The sequence below is a fragment of the Pseudophryne corroboree genome, chromosome 2 (assembly GCF_028390025.1).
Source record: "Pseudophryne corroboree isolate aPseCor3 chromosome 2, aPseCor3.hap2, whole genome shotgun sequence".
Taxonomy (NCBI): domain Eukaryota; kingdom Metazoa; phylum Chordata; class Amphibia; order Anura; family Myobatrachidae; genus Pseudophryne; species Pseudophryne corroboree.
The window spans coordinates 299,706,774-299,731,290 of NC_086445.1; the positions used below are offsets into that span (position 1 = coordinate 299,706,774).

A 24,517-nucleotide genomic window follows, 5' to 3' on the forward strand; every position below is an offset into this window, starting at 1 on the left:
GAGTATGTAGTCGTAGCGTGCGACCCAATCGTTACATATTTTCAGTATTAATGTAGTTTGTAGATCATGATCCCTTTGATAGTTTCTGAAAGTTTGGTTAATATAGAATGTCCCTGAGCTGAGGAATCCCTCTTTGTATTGTAGGAAGGGTCTAACAGGAGTCATGCAGCAGTGTTTGGTACCCATCGGAAGAGTATTTAATTAGCAATATTCCGGTGTTGGTTTGGAGCGTATTAATCGCTCGTGCGAATAGTTATGGACATAAGAAGTTTATGTCCATTTCTATTATTTACTCATACTCAGGTATGCGGCGGGAAACCTAGTTCCCCACCCACCTGAGCTGTTTGAAATCGTCACAGCCCACCTGTATGAATCAACCTATGACCTTTTGTTATGATGCAGGGCCGAATTCCGACGTCCAATGGACAATGGGATTGTAGGAACTGTAGGATTGCATTGTGTGTGGGGCATAAATAGGCAGGCCGACCACATCCAGCTCTCACTCTTCAACGGTTCTCATTGCTGAAAATCGGGTGCTGGATGTCCAGGCGCATGCGATCGTTTCCCCTTGTGCGTAAGTTTCTCTCCGTAATCATTGTCTTACTGTGAGCCAATTTCTCTCATCTCTCTCCATTTCTCTCTCTCTCTCCTTTCTCTTTTCTCTCACATCTCCCCTAGACTAGTATTGTATTGTATTAGATAGTATTGTATTTTGGTTAGGAAGTCTCTGTTATATTGTAGTGTATCATTTGTACTGTTATCCCCTTTTACAAGTATATTAGATATAATACAGTTAATAGGCTTTGGACCCTAAACCAGTATCTGTGTATTTTCTATAGTGTTAAGTGTTCACTTGAGCGTCGGTGACGCTCAAGCAGCTTTGTAGTTAGTCAGGTTACACAAGGTTGCACTTACACCCTGTACTCACATTAAGGTATTCTGTGCATTTCATTGGTATAAGGTTTAGACATAAAGGTATAGCGTTGTGAGCGTCTGCGCCGCTGGTGATCTCCTCGTGGTCTCGAGCGTCCGCTACGCCATAGCGAATCATTACTCTAGTCATAACCAATAACGTGTTGTCCTGTGATCACTGGGCCGTGAGCGAACGTGACGCTTGAGCGTCTCGCCTACGGCTGAGCGATCGTTACGCAAATAGCGTACCCTTACGGTACTTCTTAAGTAAGCAGCGTACAGTGTTCTTAGACTTCATAAAGGGTTGTTTATACGACAAAGGAATTTAGCATTGTCAAATTAAAATCCTATTTCTCTTACGTCCTAGAGGATTCTGGGGACTCTAAAAGGACCATGGGGTATAGACGGGATCTGCAGGAGCTTGGGCACACTGAAAAGACTTAAACTGGGTGTGAACTGGCTCCTCCCTCTATGCCCCTCCTCCAGACCTCAGTTAGACTTTGTGCCCAGGACTGACTGGACACTCACTAGGGGAGCTCTTCTGAGTTTCTCTAGAAAAGACTTTTGTTAGGTTTTTTATTTTCAGGGAGACCTGCTGGCTACAGGCTCCCTGCATCGAGGGACTGAGGGGAGAGAAGTCAGACCTACTTCTACTTAGTTAAGGGCTCTGCTTCTTAGGCTACTGGACACCATTAGCTCCAGAGGGTTCGATCACTTGGTGTGCCTAGCTGCTTGTTCCCGGAGCCGCGCCGTCACCCCCCTCACAGAAGACAGAAGCCGGGTGAGTATGCAGAAGGCAGAAGACTTCAGGACGGCAGAAGACTTCAGTAACGGAGGTACTGCGCAGCGGTAGCGCTGCGCTCCATGCTCCCACACACCATCACCAACGGCACTCACAGGGTGCAGGGCACTGGGGGGGGGGGCGCCCTGGGCAGCATGTTACTGAGGTCTGGGAGCCGGCAGAAGCCTTTTCGGTGCCTCGGCACCTCTTCTCAGACCCCCGCCGGCATTTTCAGGTTTTCAAATTTGGCGGGTTGAAGCGCGCCGGGAAGGGGCGGAGCTTAGCCGCACGGCTCACAGCGCCATTTTCTCCTCCACACGCGGCTGAAGGAGACTCTTCCCGGGACCTCCACAGTTCCTCTGAAAGTAACGGGGAGCTAATAGGGGTGGGGCGCAGTTTGTGGTGCATTTTGTTATATTTTGAGCAGCGCTAGTCACATATATCCCTTGACGGGATATTTGGGCGCTGGGGTGTGAGCTGGCATACTCCCTCTGTGTGTCTCTATCTGGGCTTCATTGTGGACCTGTCCCCTAGCTGAGACATTCTGTGTGTGTGTCCGTGTGTCGATAATACGTGTCGGCATGTTTGAGGCTGAATGTTATTCACCGGAGGAGGTTATTGGGGGAGCAGATGCGGGTCTAGATTTGGCACCTGATTTACTCACATTGCTAAATACAATTAATACAAATGTTGCTTCTTTGTCAGAGGTTGGATAAATCTGAGTCACAGACACAGGTGTGGAAAAAATCCATGGAGGATACTTTGTCTCAGGTACAGACCCCATCGGGGTCGCAAAAGCGGCCATTTAATCAAGTGATAGATACTGATACCAACACGGACTCTGATTCCGAGGTCGATTTCACTGAGGCTGCTTTACATCCACGATTAGTTTAGAGTGTTCAATACATGATTGTGGCTATAAAAGATGTTTTACGCATTTCTGATGAACCTGCGGTACAGGAAACAAGGATTTGCTTGTTCAAAGGGAAAAAACCTGAGGTGAAGTTTCCCCCCCCTCTCATGAAATGAATACTCTTTGTGAAAAGGCTTGGGAGTCGCCGGACAAGAGGTGGCAGATTCCCAAGTATCCTTTCCCCACTGATGACAGGGAAAAATGGGAGTCGTCTCCAAATGTTGACAAGGCTCTATCTCGTTTGTCTAAGAAAGTGGCGCTTCCGTCTCCTGACACGGCAGCTCTCAAGGATCCGGCGGATCGCAAGCTGGAGACGTCTCTGAAGTCCATTTTCGCTAATTCGGGTGCATTGCTCAGACCTGCTGTGGCGTCGGTATGGGTGAGTAGTGCTATTGCTAAATGGGCTGAGAATTTAGCTAATGATATGGATACCCTTGATAAAGATAATGTTATTTTGACTCTTGGTTATATCAAGGACGCTCCAGATTACCTGAAGGATGCGGCGAGGGATGTTTGTCTCTTGGGATCAAGAGCCAATGCCATGTCGATATCGGCCAGGAGGGCGTTGTGGATCCATCAATGGAATGCTGATGCCGACTCCAAGAGCGCTATGGAAGATTTACCCTTCAAAGTTAATGTCTTGTTTGGGGATGGCTTGGCTGACCTGGTTTCTACCGCGACTGCGGGTAAGTCCTCTTTTCTTCCCTATGTTCCCACACAACAGAAGAAGGCACCTCCTCAGCAGATGCAGTCCTTTCGTCCAAATAAATACAGGCGTGGAAAGGGTTCGTCCATCCTCGCTTCAAAGGGTAGAGGAAGGGGAAGGAAGTCGCCTGCCGTGTCAGGCGCCCAGGACCAAAAGTCCTCCCCTGCCTCTACCAAGTCCACCGCATGACGCTGGGGCTTCCCTGGGGGAGTCAGGACCGGTGGGGGGGCCGTCTGCGGATCTTCAGTCAGGTCTGAATTCAATCAGACCTGGATCCTTGGGTCCTAGAGATTGTGTCTCAGGGATACAAGCTGGAGTTTCAGGAGGTGCTCCCTCACCGGTTTTTCATTTCGGCCTTGCCAGTGTCTCTTCCGGACAGAGAGGTGGTGCTGGCAGCGATACAAAAGTTGTGTCAACAGAGGGTCATTGTTCCCGTTCCCCTGTCCCAACAGAGGGAGAGGTTCTACTCGAGCCTCTTTATCGCACCGAAACCGGACGGTTCAGTCAGACCGATTCTGAATCTAAAATCCCTCAATCCATACTTGAAAGTCTTCAAGTTCAAGATGGAATCTCTTCGAGCTGTGATTTCCAGCCTAGAAGGGGGGGATTTTATGGCGTCAGTCGACATAAAGGATGCCTACTTACACGTCCCAATATATCCTTCGTATCAGGCCTTCCTCAGGTTTGCGATACAGGATTCTCATTACCAATTTCAGACGTTGCCGTTTGGGCTTTCCACGGCCCCGAGGATTTTCACCAAGGTCATGGCAGAAATGATGGTTCTCCTTCGCAAGCAAGGGATTACAATTATCCCGTACTTGGACGATCTCCTGATAAAGGCGAGGTCCAAGGAACAGTTGCTGAGAAGTGTGAATTTGTCGCTGTCGGTTCTGCGACAGCACGGTTGGGTGCTAAATTTGCCAAAATTTCAGTTGATTCCGACCACTCGGCTGCCTTTTCTGGGCATGATTCTGGACACGGAGTTACGGAGAGTATTTCTTCCAGAAGAAAAGGCTCTGGAACTGCAGACGATGGTCAGGGAACTTTTGAGCCCAACAAGTGTGTCGGTCCATCTCTGTACTCGGGTTCTGGGGAAAATGGTTGCGGCGTACGAAGCCATTCCATTTGGCAGGTTTCATGCCCGCGTGTTTCAGTGGCACTTGCTGAGCAAATGGTCCGTGTCTCACCTGCACATGCACCGGAAGATAAGTCTATCTCCCAGAGCCAGAATTTCTCTCCTGTGGTGGCTACAAAGTTCTCACCTCCTAGAGGGACGCCGGTTCGGTATCCAGGACTGGGTACTTCTGACAACAGATGCAAGTCTCCGGGGCTGGGGTGCAGTCACCCAAGGAAGAAACTTCCAGGGGAAATGGTCGCTCCAGGAAGCTTGTCTCCACATAAATGTTCTCGAGTTAAGAGCCATTTACAACGGCCTGCTACAAGCAAGAAGCCTTCTTCAGGGTCGACCTGTCCTGGTACAGTCGGACATCATCACTGCGGTGGCACATATAAACCGTCAAGGCGGAACAAGGAGCAGGGCGGCTATGGCGGAGGCCACAAGAATCCTTCGCTGGGCGGAACAACACGTGAGCACCCTGTCAGCAGTCTTCCTTCCGGGAGTGGACAACTGGGAAGCAGATTTCCTCAGCAGACACGTGCTCCATCCGGGAGAGTGGGCTCTTCGCCAAGAGGTGTTTGCAGAGGTGACAAAGCGTTGGGGAATTCCGCTGATCGACATGATGGCATCTCGTCTCAACAAGAAGCTTCCGAGGTTTTGTTCCAGGTCAAGGGACCCCAACCTAGTGCAGTGGACGCCCTGGTGTCTCCGTGGGTGTTCCAGTCGGTCTATGTGTTCCCTCCACTTCCTCTCATTCCAAAGGTACTGGGGATCATTCGACGAGCAAGGGTTCAGGCGATTCTCGTTGTCCCAGATGGCCAAGAAGGGCCTGGTATCTGGCTCTTCAGGAATTACTGGTGGAAGATCCTTGGCCGCTTCCTCTAAGAGATGACCTGTTGTTGCAGGGTCCATGCGTGTTTCCAGACTTACCGCGGCTGCGTTTGACGGCATGGAAGTTGAGCGCCAGATCTTAGCTCGTAAGGGTATTCCCGGGGAGGTCATTCCCACTCTCATTAAGGCTCGGAAGGAGGTTACGGCGAGACATTATCACCGTATTTGGAGAAAGTATATTTCCTGGTGTGAGACTAAAACAGCGCCTGCGGAAGAATTTCACTTGGGTCGATTTCTCCACTTTTTGCAGGCAGGCGTAGATGCAGGCCTGATATTAGGCTCCATCAAGGTGCAGATTTTGGCTTTGTCTATTTTCTTTCAAAAGGAATTAGCTGTCCTCCCAGAGGTTCAGACTTTTGTGAAAGGAGTGATGCATATCAATACTCCGTTTGTGCATTCTGTGGCACCATGGGACCTTGAGGTGGTCTTGCAGTTTCTCATGTCTTCCTGGTTTGAACCTTTGCGTAAGGTTGAGTTGAGGTTTCTCACTTGGAAGGTAGTCATGCTGTTGGCTCTGACATCTGCCAGGCGAGTGTCAGAGTTGGCGGCCTTATCTCATAAGAGCCCGTACTTGATTTTTAATTCGGATAGGGCGGAATTGAGGACTCGTCAGCAATTTCTGCCGAAGGTGGTTTCTTCGTTTCACATTTACCAACCTATTGTGGTGCCGGTGGCTACGGATGCTGTGCCAGTTCCGAAGTCTCTTGATGTTGTGAGAGCTTTGAAAATCTACGTCGCCAGAACGGCTGTTGCCAGGAAAACTGATGCGCTGTTTGTCCTGTATGCTTCCAACAAGATTGGTCATCCTGCTTCAAAACAGACTATTGCACGCTGGATTTGTAGTACGATTCAGCAAGCTCATTCTTCGGCTGGGCTACCAGTGGCAAAGTCAGTAAAAGCGCATTCTACCAGGAAGGTGGGCTCATCTTGGGCGGCTGCCCGAGGCGTCTCGGCTTTACAGCTTTGCCGAGCAGCTACCTGGTCGGGTTCAAACACTTTTGCAAAGTTCTATAAGTTTGATACCCTGGCTGAGGAGGACCTTAAGTTTGCTCAGTCGGTGCTGCAGAGTCGTCCGCACTCTCCCGCCCGGTCTGGAGCTTTGGTATAGACCCCATGGTCCTTTTGGAGTCCCCAGCATCCTCTAGGACGTAAGAGAAAATAGGATTTTGGTACCTACCTGTAAAACGTTTTCTCCTTGTCCGTAGAGGATGCTGGGCGCCCATCCCAGTGCGGACTGTTACTTGCAGTGTATTCTTGCGGGTTAAGTTAGTTTATACACGGGTTGTGTATTTATGGTTTTCAGCTTGTTGCTGCTGTTATGTCATACTGTTATCTGGTTTCCTGTTACTCCGGTTGTACGGTATGTTTGTCATGTGGGCTGGTATATATATATGTATATGTATTGTAGCCCTTAGTTAAACAAAAATCCTTTCCTCGAAATGTCCGTCTCTCCTGGGCACAGTTCCTATAACTGAGGTCTGGAGGAGGGGCATAGAGGGAGGAGCCAGTTCACACCCATTCAAAGTCTTATAGTGTGCCCATGTCTCCTGCGGATCCCGTCTATAGCCCATGGTCCTTTTGGAGTCCCCAGCATCCTCTACGGACTAGGAGAAAAGGATTTACCGGTAGGTACCAAAATCCTATTTTTTTTTTATTAGTAGACCAGCTAATCAAAGATCAAAGGACTATGGGGGTAATTCAGACCTGTTCGTAGCAGCAAATTTGTTAGCCGTTGGGCAAAACCATGTGCACTGCAGGTGTGGCAGATATAACATTTGTAGAGAGAGTAAGATTTGGGTGGGTTATTTTGTTTCTGTGCAGAGTAAATACTGCCTGCTTTATTTTTACACTGCAATTTAGATTTCAGTTTGAACAAATCCCACCCAAATCTAACTCTCTCTGCACATGTTATATCTGCCCCCCCCCCTGCAGTGCACATAGTTTTGCCCAACTGCCAACAACTTGTATATTATTAATCACGATATTATAATAAATCATCCCAGCTCTACTAGTAACATTGTACAGATTCTGTTGAGTATCTTCATATTGCTGCATATGGTCATTAGTAAGATATCACACTCTCGTCTTTAGCTGCCTCATTTGTAAATGTGAGCTTTGTGTTTAATCTTCTTACATCCTTGTAGGATAAAGTATACAATATATTACTAGCTTTTTTTCCCTTTCTTTTAATACACACATCTATCACCTTATAGAAAGTGTTAGAAATACAAAATGAAATACTGTTTCCTTGTTGGTTCCCAAAGACGTTGGTGAACAGCTATAGCTACAACTAATAATGTTGCCCCCAAGCCTCTCTCACCATCACCACCACCCACGTCAGAGTCTCCAATGGAAATAAGGGAAGACAGAGGGGCAGCTATAGAGACCTACTTGCAAGTAATGGCCATACAAACAATGTATATTTTGGCTTCTGTCATGCAAAAATATCATGCAATTTAACACTTTTGAATTCTGGAAAGGCACCATTAAGGACTTGCAAAGAGAGAGGACCATATCCCATCTGGCACAGTTGGGCCTGGGGAACAAGAAAACCTGTGCCACTTCCCCTCCTGCAGCCTCTAGTGCTACCAATGCCCACAACAGTGCGCCCCGAAGACCAGCCTTTTGCTGCTGAGAGTTTTCTTATTCCTGTGCAGATGCCAAATTTCGAAGTTAGTGCTCCTCACATTCCAGCATCAATATTACTTTTTATATGTAGTACCCAGACAAATTATACTTTTGTTGTTGTTGTGTTTCATGTTTTCAAAAGATACCATTAGTCTTTTTGCATGTCAAATAAAAAATTAACCAGTTTTCAAAAATGTGAGTTTTTATTAAAATGTAAAAAAAATAACCAAAATCAGACTTTTTAAAAAATAATTCAAGAAATATTTTGTAGTACCTGTTTCAACATTAACACACCTTTCCAAAATAACAAAAAGCAGACTTCTGTGTGTAGGTCTACATAAAAATAAAATAAACGCTCTCGAAAATGATCATTATTTTTTTTTGCATATTTTTATATTTTTGGCATCTCAGTGTAGACTATAACTATGTGCAGTAGTAATCTGGGAATTAAATATATATATATATATATATATATATATATATATATATATATATATATATATATTAAAAGCAAAGTGTAGCCGCTCATTATAACAAACTTGTAAGGGATATCAGTCCAAATGTTTTTTGCCGACACCCCCTGACGAAGTCCCGTGACGAAACGCGTTGGGCGTGGCCAGTAGGACGTGTGACCCATTGACCGGAGTTACCGGCGTGTGTGGTTTGATCCAAGACCGTGCAGCTGGGAGACTACAGCGGCCCATGGTATCCGGGGAGCAACGGTGTTGATCGGTGTTGGCTGTCCGGAGGCTACACTGATTTTCTACATTGCGCTGGTTACCTTTTTCTTAAATGTATGTGAGTGATTACTTTGTAGTAAACTACTATTGATTGAATACTCACCTTTGCGCCCTCCATTGTCTTTCTATTTCATATGTGTGTGTGTGTGTGTGTGTGTGTGTGTGTGTGTGTGTATAAAAATTTTCATTAAAGTCTTTTTAAATAGACAAACATATAATGGTGCTTCTTTTTGTATTTGACATGACGTGGGGGAAATAAGAGCTGTAGATTCTCTTCACCCAGTTCATCTGTGGAAATTTTTTTATTATTTTTTTTTATTGTATGGTTTCAGATACTGACTAGTGATCAGACAATGGGCCTAATTCAGATCTGATCGCAGCAGCAAATTTGTTAGCTAATGGGCAAAACCATGTGCACTGCAGGGGAGGCAGATATAATATTTGCAGAGAGAGTTAGATTTGGGTGGGTTATTTTGTTTCTGTGCATGGTAAGTACTGTCTGCTTTATTTTACACTGCAATTTAGATTTCAGTTTGAACACACCCCACCTAAATCTAACACACTCTAAACATGTTATATGCCCCCCACCCCACAGTGCACATGGTTTTGCCCATTAGCTAACAAATCTGCTGCTGCGATCAAATCTGAATTAGGCCCAATGACTACTCTCCTCTTCCATGCCAGAATGCCACCCCCCTCCTTCCCTCCCGATGTGTGTGCGGGCTAGTGTGAGGGAGACCGGTACATTATGCCTCTGAAAAAAATTAATTTCTATAGTACTGGGTGATATAGTCTAGCTGCTAAGGAGGCCACATAATTTGACTACCCTCTTTCAAATATGGGTGCCCCCAAAGCTGGCAGGGTCATTATTGAGTTGAAAGGTCACATATATTTTTCCTTAGTGCAGGGTAACATTGTCCAGTGATCACTATTGAAAAATTAGTAGGAGGCCACATCATTTGAAAGAGAATTGTGGGTTCTCTGATTATTTGTAAATCAAGTTAGGGAAGATCTTCCCCCATCCCTGGACTTCATGATTTTTGTCTATTGTAAGGGTTAAAGCCTGGAAATCACACTGCTCACCAGGCATACATTTCTATTAGGCATATAGTTTGAACGAAGGGCCTCTCCTCTTTTAAACAAGAGTGCCCCCATCCTTATATGTTACATGGAGGGGTGAGGTAGACTAACTTAAATTCCCTCATGCCATGTTTTCTATCTATTTTTTTTCCACAGTATATTGCCATCTGCCTGTATGCACACGCCGACAGCACTTCCTGTAACTCAGAGGCTTATCTAGAGAGGAGGAAACCTGTGTGCAGGCTCCATCTGGGCCCCCCAGGGTGTGACGTGTGGGCCCCAATTGACCCTAGGGGCTCGTGTGCACTGCACCCACTGCACACTTTATAAATACGCCAGTGCTGTAAGTCCATATGATAGGGTAAAAATAAACTTTTATTTTTTACTCTTAGCATGCATTGAATTCCTACTCGTCATAGTGTACATGCGGATAATGAGTGTGTCTCATCCCCCACAGCGATGGGGTTATAAGAGGCAAAAAAATAAAGCCTCATAGTCAAGAGCTGTCTCAATTGTGTCTTCCCATTCTTGACTGTGCTACAGATTTTACATCTCCTATATAATCGCCCAGATCTGTGACTGTGTGAATAACGCTGGGCGTGGCTAGGAGCTCTCATTGGGTTAACAGTAGGTCTATCACACCCAGTCCACAGCTGATTGGGTGAGAAACGTCCTCCCACACAGGTTTGGGAGGCTCTGCCCTTTGGCTACTGTGTGTTCCCAGAGCAGGATTAACAATGGGGCTGATGGCTGCAGCTCCGGGTCCATACCCCAAAATAGGCCTACTGCATATGCAGCAACATACCCCCCAACAATTTACACATAAAAATTGTTACACATTCAAAAAGGGGGCGTGGCCACAGGTACGGTGGTGTGGCCACGTCCCTTTTCCAATACTTGCAATGGAAGTTTGGAAAGCCAGAAATCGGTACAGACCATTAAAAAAAAAAGGTACTGTACCTGCCAAAAAGGTGCAGTTGGACGGTATGCCACTGCATCTGCAGCAAGTCTCTGCGCTGTAGATAGGGGGGGGGGGGGGGTGGAATCCTTTTACTGCAATATCCTATGTCCTGCTTCCAGTCCGCCTGCGCCCTCCGGCATCAACAATCCCCACTCCCTAGCTGTGGCACAGGTGGAACAAAAGCTGCTGCGACCACCGGCATAGATGTGTATGAAAGCGGCGCAGCGAAAGGCTTTCATAGCCCTCCCTGCGCCGCATACTCTCTGAGCCCCAGAGACTACTCTGCGTGTGATGTCACAGAAGTGCCTCCCTACCACAGCTGCGCCCAGATTCCCGGAGGCCCTGACTCCGCAACACAGCACCTGGGCTGCCAGCCTGGAAGCCCCGAGATGGCTAATGTAATGGATAGAGTGGGTGATATCGCGGAGGGTAATGTCTGGACGCTGAATAAATGTAAAAGGTGACAGTGCTGTGCAGTGAGGTGGATGTGCAGTGTCACTAACACTGCACAGCATTCTCACCTTTTACATTGATTCAGTGAGTCAGTCAGTTCTGCCAGCCAGTCACTATTGTTAGCGCCGGTGTCCCAACGCGCTGAATTACAGGGAAGTAGACACACTAAATACACTACAGCTCCCAGCAGCCCTTAGCGCCAATGCATTCCAGCGCAAAGACCTGCTGGGAGCTGTAGTTTATTGAGTTAATCTTCTTTCCTGTAATGTGGCGCGTTGGGACACTGGCGCTAACAATAATGACTGGCTGCTGTGCGTGTCTCCGGGAGAGCCACTGCCAAAGGGAGGACAGCAGCTTAGCTGCTTCCAGGAGGAGAATCATTACCCGCCCCTCCCCCATTCGCAGTACCTCAGGGCCCCATCCGCGGCACCAAAACACACACACCCCCACCACCACCACCCTTTGTCCGTGCAATATTTAACCACTCACACAATTATGATTGGAGGTAATACTCCATATAATACAAATATTGCATGCCACAAGGGCGTGCAAGGGTTAAGGGGTCGTATTCCCTTGAGACGGTGTGAAGAGCGCCCGCAGGGCACAATGAATCACCTAGTGTTACATGTTCATTAGGTTTTAACAGTTATTTGCGAGGTACAGCATGTTTCACTTGTAGGAGGTCCGGAGCCACTGCCCACCACAGGCACAATATGCAAACAAGATGGTTGCAACTACAGGAGCTGTGAATGTTTTGAGGTTGATTGGGGGGCGGGAGAAAAAAATCATATTGGTGCACGTTACATACAGGCAACAGAAAATGAGGATATTAAAAAATACTAAAACCTGCACTGTTAATGTGCCTTGAGGACCTGGGTTGGGAATGCCTGGCTTAGGGCCTGATTAAGAGTTTTACATAAGGATAATTTTTACGCAGTTGAGCAATTATCATTAATCTGGAATGTGTCTGTCACACTGTGCACATGTCAAGGTAGTGATGTTGCTTGCAGTGGGGATTTATTTGCAATGTGACATGACAGTAAGGGGGAGGAAAAGAGGAGTGGTGGCATAAGCAGAGGTGCGGCATGTTTCAGGCTGCTCCTGTGATTATGTATGCAGGAAACATGGTGTCTGCATCTCAGTACACGGGACCATTCTGCACAACCATACGGCTACTCATAAGGTGAATTATTGAAGCATCTGCATCAGATGCCGCGTCTGTGTGTGCAGGCTTGGAAATACGTTTACATTCAACTTAAATAAGGATTTTCATCTTTATCACCCTATTGGTCTTCCTAAATACCATCTTCCCTGAATTTGGAGACCCTGAGGCAAACAGTAGAATTATTTGCAGTTAAAATTTACTGCACTCTGATAATGTCTTGCTAATTCAAATACTGTAAGAAAGTTAGCCTTTGTCACATTGGTGTAGACGTCTTTGGGCAGTTGCAGCAAAGCTTAAACTGAATCCTAAATTTCCTTGGCAGACATGAATAGTGCAGTGGTTTGTCTGTTGTGGATGCAGGGGATTCATTCAGGTCTGTATGTACAGGTTGAGTATCCCATATCCATATATTCCGAAATACGGAATATTCCGAAATACGGACTTTTTTGAGTGAGAGTGAAATAGTGAAACCTTTGTTTTTTGATGTCTCAATGTACACAAACTTTGTTTAATACACAAAGTTATTAAAAATATTGTATTAAATTACCTTCAGGCTGTGTGTATAAGGTGTATATGAAACATAAATGAATTGTGTGAATGTAGACACACTTTGTTTAATGCACAAAGTTATAAAAAATATTGGCTAAAATGACCTTCAGGCTGTGTGTATAAGGTGTATATGTAACATAAATGCATTCTGTGCTTAGATTTAGGTCCCATCACCATGATATCTCACTATGGTATGCAATTATTCCAAAATACGGAAAAATCCCATATCCAAAGTACCTCTGGTCCCAAGCATTTTGGATAAGGGAGACTCAACCTGTATTTAGAAAAATGAAGGATCATAGTTGTTAAAGGGTTTCAAAATGGTTGTTAGATAAAGAGGATGATGGTCGATGTGAATGTTGACTTAGCATATGTGCCTAGATGTTTTGTACATGCTGGGAGAATGGTGTATGCCATTTTTATAGGTTAACATTGGTGACATATCAGGTTTTGAAGTGTCAGAAATTAAGGACAGTGGGCCTGATTCAGAGATGTTTGCAAACCTAAGAGATTGTGTACAACTCCGGTGGTAGGGATTGTGCATGTGCAGAACCGGTCCTGCGTCGCCCCATGCGGTGCCCTCTGAGCGCTGCGGCAGCGATGTGCAATTCTGCTAATGGCGGCGTCTGAGCGAAAGAAACGCCTCCTGCTGGCATTGCAGATTAGAGTGCTGTATCCTAACATGCAGCATTGGATCATCTGTGAGGTTACTCAGATTGGCCCTTAAAGCTCTGTAGCTGAAGGTCCAGGAAGTCTCTGATGACAGACTGAGACCGTGGCCTTGGCACTGACAGAAAATCTGCCTACAGTAGCTCTTGCCTCTGCTGCTTAGGAGGCACTGCATGCGACAATGCAGGGCACGTTCTGCATATGTGCCGGTTGGGTCCTATGATTGTGTGGGTACCCCACCATCGGAGATATATACATGTACAACTCCGAATTAGATAAGACTATTTGAAGATTGAGATTAATTGGATTGAGCTGATGTCCTTGCAGTCGCATGCTGGGGGCCGCCCATCGCAGGGCAAGGCCACCCAGCATGCTGCCCACCTACAGCAATCACTCTGTAATTGCGATCACACTGCAGTTGCAGCGTTGTCGCAGAAACGGAGGATGTCTCCTGCCGGCGCAGCCTGGCTGTGATGGCAGGAGTCCCGCTGCCATTTTTTCAATCAGAGCAGCTGTGTGTGACAACACGCAGCTGCCCCGAAAATACCACCAAAATGCCCATGCTCCCTGGCGCCGCCCTGAAACCATTCGGTTGCCGCCCACCCGCGAATGTCTCTTCCTGTTAATCAGGCAGAGGCATTCGCAGTTAATGCGATCCAATCACATTAACTGCTCGCGAAGGACAGGATCTCAAAAATTGCAGTGATGTGACTTGAATTAGGTCCTAAATTGGGTTAGTGTGCAACTGTATACTGGTCACATAGCCATATAACAGTTTATTCCCAGCATTAATAGCACTTTTAGAGGAAATTGTTTTGTGTCCAGATAGAGACATTTTAAGTGATTGTTTCTGCTAAAGTGTGAAGGGATGAGCAATCTGTACCAGGCTAGAAGCCATTCACTCGCTAGTAATGGTCTGTAATTACTTTTTACACCATAGTTTCTCCTTATGCTTTTGTTCTGCTGTAAAGTTTTAAAGTCCATGAGAAAAGGTGAAAATGGCAAGCTTTTATGCAGGCAGCTTAAATCTCCTTGTATTGGATTTTGTATAAGGGGATTTCTGGCCAGCGCCTGTGCACAATCCCTGCAGCGCCCGTCAGTGACGGCAGGTACAGCCGCAAGAGGAAGAGTGAAATTCGGAAGTCTGATAATTTAACACACTCCCCCTTCAGCAATATAGATATTAATACATTTCGCCGTGCTAAATGGGCACAGCTCATCCTGACAATTATCGGTAGAAGCCACAACATTAGTACGTCTCTATTTGCTTAAATAAACACTTTGGTGTTTGGTCCTCTACCTCTTGGAGTTCTGTTTCCGCTTACCAATTATATAGATAAGATAGGGTTAAGCACAGCCCTAGCAGCTCATCAGGTGGTCTTCAGTTTGCCGGCGGCCGGGCTCCCGACGACCAGCATACCGGCGCCGGAATCCCGACCACCGGCATACCAACAGCTTTTCTCCCTCTTGGGGGTCCAAGACCCCCCTGGAGGAAGAATAGATAGTGTGGCGAGCTCAGAGAGCCCACAAGGGGCTCATTTGTACTCACTCATCTATCGGTATGCCGGTGGTCGGTATGCCGGCGGTCAGATACCAAGTAACTGATCAAGTACCTGCAACTCGATTTCAATTGCAATAATCTTTTGCACCTATCTCCACCACGCATTTTTGCAGGTACTTGATCAGTTCCTTGGTATCTTAGGGTAGTGATACTTTGAATGCAGCCAAGTGTCTGGCGACCAGGGTGTAGTTATTGGCTGTCTGATCACAGACCTATGTGGGGCCATGTGCTCCTTAAACTGCTTCTGTCTTATCCCAATTAGCCCAAGCCATATGGGCAAGACTTACACAAGATATCACTTAAGCTATGTTCTCTGGAGTTTATTGTGGACTGTTGGTTATGATGATTTGTTCACATACAGGAAGTGGTTGCAGTTGTATAATGAATATAGTTTATCACTTTAAAGGTGATTCCGTTACCGGTGGATTTGCCCTACTCCTAAGACCAACAGTTTTATACAGTAAATGGCTCCTATTCATGTAATTTGTAAATGCAAAATCAATATTTTAGAAAGATGAAATGGCAGGCAGCAAACTAACTACTGTGATTAGTAGAAAATAGTAAGAACTTGCAAAAGGCGAGACTAGCAGTGATGGTTTGTAAATCAGTTTACTGTCCTTCAGCTATTATCCAATTCAGATGTGTTCACTGTACCTTGCTTTGAAAGGTAGAATTACTTTTTATATGTGTATGTCTATTTTCTATTATTAATGCTTTTGTTGCCAGCTGCATAATACTTGCCTTTTTAATGCAAATTTGTAAACTGTCATCTTTAAATGGGCAGTGGGAAATATACAATCTTGCGCTTATCACAAGTAAATTATACTGCGCTGTTCAATTTTCTCATTATGTTGTCACATTATTCTTCAAAGACTGAATGTGCTAATACACCTTATGATTTTCCCATTGATACTGGACTGCAGATACACTGTATTTGTTGTAACAAAAACTATTGTTATGCCTTGTCAAATTGAATTGATTGAAGATTGGACATTCTTATAAAACTGGGAAGGCTGGGTAATAATGATTGCTATTATTATTATTATTATTATTATTATTATTATTATTAGTAAATATCTCTAAAGTCCAAATATAAAGCATCACACTGTACTGTAAGGTAAAATGTTGTGGCCAAACATTCAGACAGTAAACATAAAGGAAATAAAATTATAATGTGTTTAGATCTAAGTTTAACACAGCTTTTCACATAAATCTGAGGTCTTGCTTTGCCTTTGTGGGCATTATTGGAATCCTTATTAATTAGAGTGATCAGTTCTTCATCATTATGGTCATCTCAAAATAAGAATTAGAAAGGATTTTTCATGGCTGTAGTTCAGAAACCCTTGTTTAAAGATAGTTGATACATTAAAGGTCATACATACTTGTTAAAGAAGGTCATACATTAACAAAGAAATGATCAGCAAAGTCCACAAACCTGGTGCAGAAGACCATTGTTAGGCACGCAAATAATAAATTACTAAGGTCATAGGGAAAGGATCGAGATAATAGGCCTGCAGGGTCATGGTGCATTTACCAGCATGTGAGATTCTGCAGCATTGGAGGGGATAGATCCTATTGGCTAATAAGATGTACATTCCTTTCAGCCTGGCTACATTTTTTTTTATGTAAGTTGTAGTTATAATTCACAGGTAATAGCGCAAAAGCCAAAACTCCGAAGCGCTAGCAGGACAGTGGTAGCAGATCCGGAATGGTATTACAAGAACAATCCAGTGCAGATCAGAGATGGTAACTAGATCAAATTAAATTGTTGTCATAACCTCCCTGTTTTTATAGAGGCTAGTAAGAGACGCAGGTACGGGTACTGACGGGTTTAACTGCCTTAGTAATCTTCTCCTGAGTCCTTGTCTTGGTAATGTAATAGTTTTCATGCTGAGAGTGTAAAATGAATTTTGTTTGTATAATAGCAACATTTATATTAGACCATTTCGTATCTTTGCTCTTTTTATTTTACCCACACAAGCATCGCACGTTGGTTGTGTAGACATAATTACAAGGATAATATATTTTTCTCCAGATCATGGCTTACTGCATGCAGTCCATGTATTTGTAGTCCTATTTTTTTTTTCACATTGCCACATGCCTTTAAATATTACTTACAATTCCAAACTGAAGTATTGATTAGTTTATTATACTTATACATACAGGTTGAGTATCCCATATCCAAATATTCCGAAATACGGACTTTTTTGAGTGAGAGTGAGATAGTGAAACCTTTGTATTTTGATGGCTCAATGTACACAAACTTTGTTTAATACACAAAGTTATTAAAAATATTGTATTAAATGACCTTCAGGCTGTGTGTATAAGGTGTATATGAAACATAAATGAATTGTGTGAATGTACACACACTTTGTTTAATGCACAAAGTTATAAAAAATATAGGCTAAAATTACATTCATGCTGTGTGTATAAGGTGTATATGTAACATACATGCATTCTGTGCTTAGATTTAGGTAACATCACCATGATGATGTCTCATTATGGTATGCATTTATTCCAAAATACAGAAAAATCCGATATCCAAATTACCTCTGGTCCCAAGCATTTTGGATAAGGGATACTCAACCTGTATTATATTTTAGATGCCCCCTATTTTGTATAAACCACCACTTTAAATTTCAGGTTTTACGTCCACATTTGTGCCTGTGAATTATAATATTCAATGATATTACTAGTATTACTCAGCTAGATATTTTACTCTGAAAATGTCATCTACCATTGAGATCCATAAAGTCAACTATAAAATGTTAATTTGTTGTATTGATTTTCCTGGTCAAGAGAAATACATATCATTTCTTTTAAAAAAACTACTTTTTGCAGATAACAGACCACAAGTTCAGCATCAGAGCCAAGGACAGAACAGAGTTCAAAATTTAGAGCAAAATGGAGTAAAGGATTACAGCCAACCTCGTCAGTTTAATCGCAATGATGCCAGAGTCCCAAGGAATGAAAAACCACCTCGATTTCAGAGGGAAAATCATACATCTAGGCAATTTGAAGGTAATGGACCTCCAAGAAGTCGGGGTCCAGAAAAAAATAGTTCTTTTGGTCCAGAGCAATGGATGGATGATAGGAGTAAGTGTGAAAGAGGATATTCAAGAAATGATAGATTAAAGGATTTTTCACATCCTTCCATTTATCAAAATGATGGTTCTTTTAAAAAGAGAGATAATACTATGCAAAATCGGACCATAAAAGGTCCCAACATTTATGAAACTAAAGAGGATACTAGCATTCAGAATAATACAGAGGCTGCTCATCAAAAACGTGGTAGAAGAGAAGACCAAAGACACAATTCTGAACTCTATATAGAGAGGAGACCACGGACAGGTGACAGTGAACCATTCACCAATGTACCAAATGAGAAACATTTTAGTGCCAATATGGAATCCTCTAACTATCATGCAACATTAGTAAAAGATGGTGCTAATGACTTACCAAATGGAGAGTTTGAACAAAAGGGTCGAAGAATTGGGCCAATCAAACCAATTGGATCGAATCTGAATTCAACACATGATGATAGAGATAAAATGTTTTCTTACAACAGTAACTCTAGAAAGAGATCTGGTCCAATAAAACCAGAACGACTACCAGAAACTGCCTACCCGGCCTTTAGCTGGAGACCAGGAGATGAATGTTTGGCTCTTTATTGGGAAGATAATAAGGTAATATGTTTTATGTTATTGTATATAAATAATTTGTCTAAATAATGAATCACCATTCATTATTACATATGCCAAATGCACAGCTATTTACTACTGAGAAGTGTTCTTTGTTACAAATCCACCAATCATTACATGCATCTTCAACTTTTAATTCAAACTAACCCCATTTTACATTTTTCATAAAAGCTATATTCATCGTGATCATCTGAATCAGTCCCATTGTCAGGACATGTTGCAGTTTTCATAGTAAAGAAGAAAGTACAGTAATAACCTTCAACTTACAAAAAAGTGCATGGTTACTTAACTTAATCTGTGTTTTGAGGTGCATTATATAGGTAACACAGATATGTCCTCATACATCTTGCCTCAATATGCCACGTAGCAGGAGATGTCTGGCGTGAGTGAGCTGACAGGTTCTGTGCAACTCCGTAAGCGTCAGGCTTCTTTTTTTGCCAAAAATGCGTCTTATTCAAATTGTGAATAGGACACACAAGCAGTTTATGCTGATAAAATAGAAATGCGGCATGCCTAATTCTGTGTGTGCGTCTGCAGCTGTAACTGCATACGAAATGGTAGTGTACCATTTCATACGCACATACATCCACGGTCGCACACAGAATATAGGTATGCCGCATACCATTTTATTTATCATAAGCTTCTTGTGTGTCTTATCCACATCGTTTTTGAATAACACTCCTTTTAATGGCAAAAGTTGCACGTAAAGATGCTTGGCGCTACCGAGTCACGCAACTCCATGGCATGACTAGGAGGGATTTTTAACGTGCAGGGAGGCTAGATGTAAGTGGACACATCTTTATAACAAACTGAAGATTGTTTAGCATGCTACATACTGACTGTATGATTAGTTGTATCTATGGCTACAGAAGCGTTATCGGAGGTCCTTAATGTTGTGTTTTTCTTAAATGGCAACTAAAACACTACTTGGTAATTATTTGCTAATACAGGTTGAGTATCCCATATCCAAATATTCCGAAATACGGAATATTCCGAAATACGGACTTTTTTGAGTGAGACTGAGATAGTGAAACCTTTGTTTTTTGATGGCTCAGTGTACACAAACTTTGTTTAATACTCAAAGTTATTAAAAATATTGTATTAAATGACCTTCAGGCTGTGTGCATAAGGTGTATATGAAACATAAATGAATTGTGTGACTGTACACACACTTTGTTTAATGCAAAAAGTTATTAAAAATATTGGCTAAAATTACCTTCAGGCTGGGTGTATAAGGTGTATATGTAACATAAATGCATTCTGTGCTTAGACTTAGGTCCCATCACCATGATATCTCATTATGGTATGCAATTATTCCAAAATACGGAAAAATCCGATATCCAAAATTCCTCTGGTCCCAAGCATTTTGGATAAGGGATACTCAACCCTGTATGGTTATATAGTACTGAAATGCCCATGATACAATTGTGGCTAAAAAAAAAAAATAACAGTGGTACTGATTTTCTAAATCAAATTTCCTAACTCTGTGCCTGATTCTGAGTCGCACGCTTCTCGGGTACTTTTCCTTGCGGCCACGAAATTGTACTTCCTTTCATATGCTAACAAGACAATCGGCCGAGCTAAGTCGTACATTTTTGCATCTGAAAGTGCCAACCTGTCCTGGCCATTTTTCTTGGGTCGGAACAGTCACCATTAGTATCTGCACTTGCACCAGCCCCATGCTATGCGCAAGAGTTGCATCAAAAACAGGCTTCTCTTCCTGGTACACATGACTCAGATTGGCGCTGAATTGTACATACATGCCCATGACAACTAATCGGAAATACCCAGTGTGTCTTGATGCTTAACACCCCGAAACACCTTTTTCATGCTAGTCTCCATTCACACAAGATGCGGCTTGCACGCACCTGCTTGTGTCTTCGGACATATTGAGGGGCGCATGCGCGCACCATGTCTTGCATTTCAGATGCACGTGCATTCTGCTTCCCATTCTGCTTGAAAACGGGAGATGCATCTGACTCCAAATCAGGCCCTTTATGTGCAGAAAGCGTGCTACTTTAGGTACATAAAATGTATTTAATGTACTTTTAGTACTACAAAGCTGAAATTGAAGCACTACATTCTTCTGGAACGACAGCAGTGGTGAAATTTAGTGATTATGGAAACTATGAAGAAGTACTACTAGACAACATCAAACCTATTCAAGCAGAGGCATGGGTAAGTAAGCTGAGAACGTAGGGCCTTGTACAAAGGAGAATTTCAGGTAAATTTCTGATATGTAAAGCTAAGAAATGAGTCATGTAGCATTAATAAATTGCCATCTGCCTGTAAAGTTTGTTGTCTGAACAGTCATTTGCTTTATGTTTCATTTACTTAACCAAACATTAGCTTTTGTGATCAATATTAATTTGTGTTATGGTGTAATCTTGGAATGTAAACGGAAAAATCAATGTGGCCTAATTTATGTAATACACATCCATTTGCTTGCTATCGTTCACCTAGCTAGACATTTTCTCATTAAACAGTGTACATTTCTCTACTCCAATACTCCAGCGACTGGACTACAGGCTGTGTTATATCTTCAAATTAAATTGTGGCGTTCTTTCTATCTTCTTTGATCTTTTTATGATCATAATTGTTATTATTTCAACTAACAGTGTTTTAGAGTAATTGGATGTTTCACCACATCTAATCATGTACATTATTGCTTCCCAACTCCAGTCCTAAAGGACCTCTAAAAGTGCATGTTTTATAGATCTCCTGGTTGGGGCAGAAAAATGGCAAATCTGAAGTTATAGTGCAGCATATAGCTGAAAGAAGATTCATTTGCTAATTGAACAGACCCCCAAGTGTCTGGATCTCTTCGTGACTAAGCAGTGATAAAAGTGGAGAAGTGAGCCAGTGGAGAAATTACCCATGGCAACCAATCAACTGCTCCATACAATTTTATAGTATGCAAAAAAAAATGTTCCGTCAATGCTGATTGGTTGCCATGGGCAACTTCTCCACTGGCTCACTTCTCCACTTTTATCTCTGCTATGTACAGGTCCCCCTAAGTGAAAAACCTAAGCTCAACATAGAAACAAAATTTGACGGCAGATAAGAACCATTTGGTCCTTCTAGTCTGCCCATTTAGGGTTCACTCATTAAAGTTAGGAGTTAGAGTTGTATTAGGGTTTGGTTAGGGCATTAGTGTTAGAGTATTAGGGTCAGGGTTCAGATTAAGAGGAAGGGCTGGGATGTTAGGGTAGTAGGATTAATTGTGAAAGTTTTAGGTATTAATGTTAGATTAAGGATGAGGGTTAAGGTATTTGTGTTAGGGTGTTAGGATTAAGGGTTAGGGTATTAGTTTTAGGGATTAGGATTAGGATTAAGGGTAAGGGTCAGGCTATGTGGTCAGATACTCAACGGCCAGGTTACCGAGGTCCAGGTGGGGAGACTGTCCAGGGTGGAGAGCAGGAGCTGTAGGGGAAAGACTTAAAACAGTCAGAGGTGTATCAAGCAGGTGTTATTTCCTTGCAATGATCAAGCAGGGTGCCCAGCAAGTAGTATCCAGGACAGCAGGTGTTTTAATTTAGAAAGATGACAAAGCGCAGTTTCTTCAAAGTAGTTGTACAGTAGTAGAGATTTCAGGTTGACTGTTATCCTACTGTGTTCCTCCCATTTATTGTTTAAAGAAGAGCAAATTGTTCTGTGTTTGAATAAACACTGGCAGTATGCAACAAGAAACTATGTTTCGCTGAACAACATTTACCACAGAGGTAACAATTACAAGCATAAGGGTGAAAGGTAAATTAGGATTGCTGGTTGTTCCATAGCTGTGGAGATTTTAGGTTCAATGTTCTCCTTCTGTTTCCTCCTATTTAAGTCCTGTGTAAGTGAGCAGTTTTCTTTAAATTTAAATTAAACGCTTAAAAAAAAACAACAAAAAACGCTTCTAATAAAAAAAAAAAAACCTACACAGCCAAGTGGCTGTACACAGCCTAGGACAGTGATGGGGAACCCTTGGCACTCCAGCTGTTGTTGAACTACACATCTAAGCATGTCATGCTACAGTTTTAGCATGGCCAAATACTAAACTGTAGCAGGGCATGCTGGGATGTGTAGTTCAACAACAGCTGGAGTGCCAAAGGTTTCCCATCACTGGACTAGGACATTCTCCGTAAAAGCATGTGGTGGAATAGCTTGCAAGCTTTCGGTAGGCAAAAATGCAGCCGTTCTTTCGTCTAGCTTTCGGGAAACTGAAGTTGTAGCGATACACTGATTTCCCTTAAGGGCCCTACACACTCGGCGTTCCGCCGCCGAGCTGCCCGATGGCGGGGGGGGGGGGGGGGGGGGGGAGAGTGAAGTCTCGTCACTCCCCCTGTCATCCGGCTCCAATGCAGTGCATGCTAATATGGACAAGATTGTCCATATTGGCCTGCATGCATAAGTGACCCGGCACCATCGATTAATCAGTGCAGGGCCGCGCATCGTTAATCGGTGCCTACATACTGCACGATATGAAGGAGTTCTCGTTCATTAATGAACGAGAACGTTCATATCGTGCAGTGAGATCTGTAAGTGTGTTGGGCCCACTCTTGTGAAAACAGTTAAAGCAGTCAGCGAGTGTTGTAGGTTTTAATATCCTTCAATAAAATATGTATATATGCACCAATGTAAAGTCAATTAACAAGGTACTGGACCACGTGCATCCTATATGTTCCCATTGCATGGAGTGTATACCTATGCCTGGAATTGTACGGGAGGGATTCACCATAATTCTGCCTGCTTGATATCAGTACAAAACCCTGTAATTACATAATTAACACATCTGGTGAATAAGAAGGCCATGTTGATGACATCAGTGTAATGCTCTTCAAACTATTAGTTGACCACACTTTGTAGATCAGGGTGGTTTCATCCAGATAGAAAATGTTGCAAAATGGAACGCAGACACTCTGTGCCATTATTTAGCGGTTGGAATTGACCTTTCCCATTATAGGAAAATACGCCACAAAACATTATGCAACCACAAGAACACTTTACTGTTGGCAACAACACTCAGAGGCTGTATTGGGTGGTATTATGTGAGCACTTGTGCGGAGAACGTGGTGGAGGATGATGTATTTTGGGGGTTATTCCGACCCGTTCGCACGCTGCTGTTTGTCGCAGCGGTGCGAACGGGTCGGTTCTGTGCAGGCGCGGCATCGCTCAAATTAAAGCTGAATATCTGCAGTTAAAGCACATCTTGTTTGTTTCATTTCAAATCCATTGTGGTGGTGTATAGAGCCCAAAATATGAGAATTGTGTCGATGTCCCAATATTTATGGACCTGACTGTAGTTCTGAACAAATAGAATATTTTAGGTAGTAACATCGTTTTAATCCCTGCTATGCGTCCTATCCACGACACGTGACACATCATCCAATCTGAATAATTTCTTTTTTCAATCACCTTTGGGAGCTCCTTTAGCTACTACCAGGCTAGTTAAGGAGATTGTGAAGCTACTTATCGGCTAGATAGGGAGCCTATAGTGCTACAGTATCTCTTGGATAGAAAGAGCATTCATTTAATTACTTCCAAGCTAGATAAGGAGCTACTGGAGCTACCTCCAGGCTAGATAATGAGCTCATGAAGCTTCTTTCTCGACTAGATAGGGAGCTCATGGAGCTACTTTATAGGAAGCTCTATGCTATAGAGCAGGGGTTCTCAAACTCGGTCCTCAGGACCCCACACAGTGCATGTTT

At 43.4% G+C, this 24,517-nt stretch overlaps 1 protein-coding gene across 1 annotated transcript in view; it reads left to right on the top strand.

Moving 5' to 3' along the window:
- The window catches only part of TDRD3 (tudor domain containing 3), a 642,579-nt gene that overhangs the window by 544,150 nt on the left and 73,912 nt on the right, over positions 1-24,517 (top strand). The window contains exons 11-12 of the mRNA XM_063952911.1: positions 17,968-18,812; positions 20,880-21,005. Of these exons, the coding sequence (XP_063808981.1) occupies positions 17,968-18,812; positions 20,880-21,005 (971 nt within the window). The remainder of the gene's footprint in view (positions 1-17,967; positions 18,813-20,879; positions 21,006-24,517) is intronic.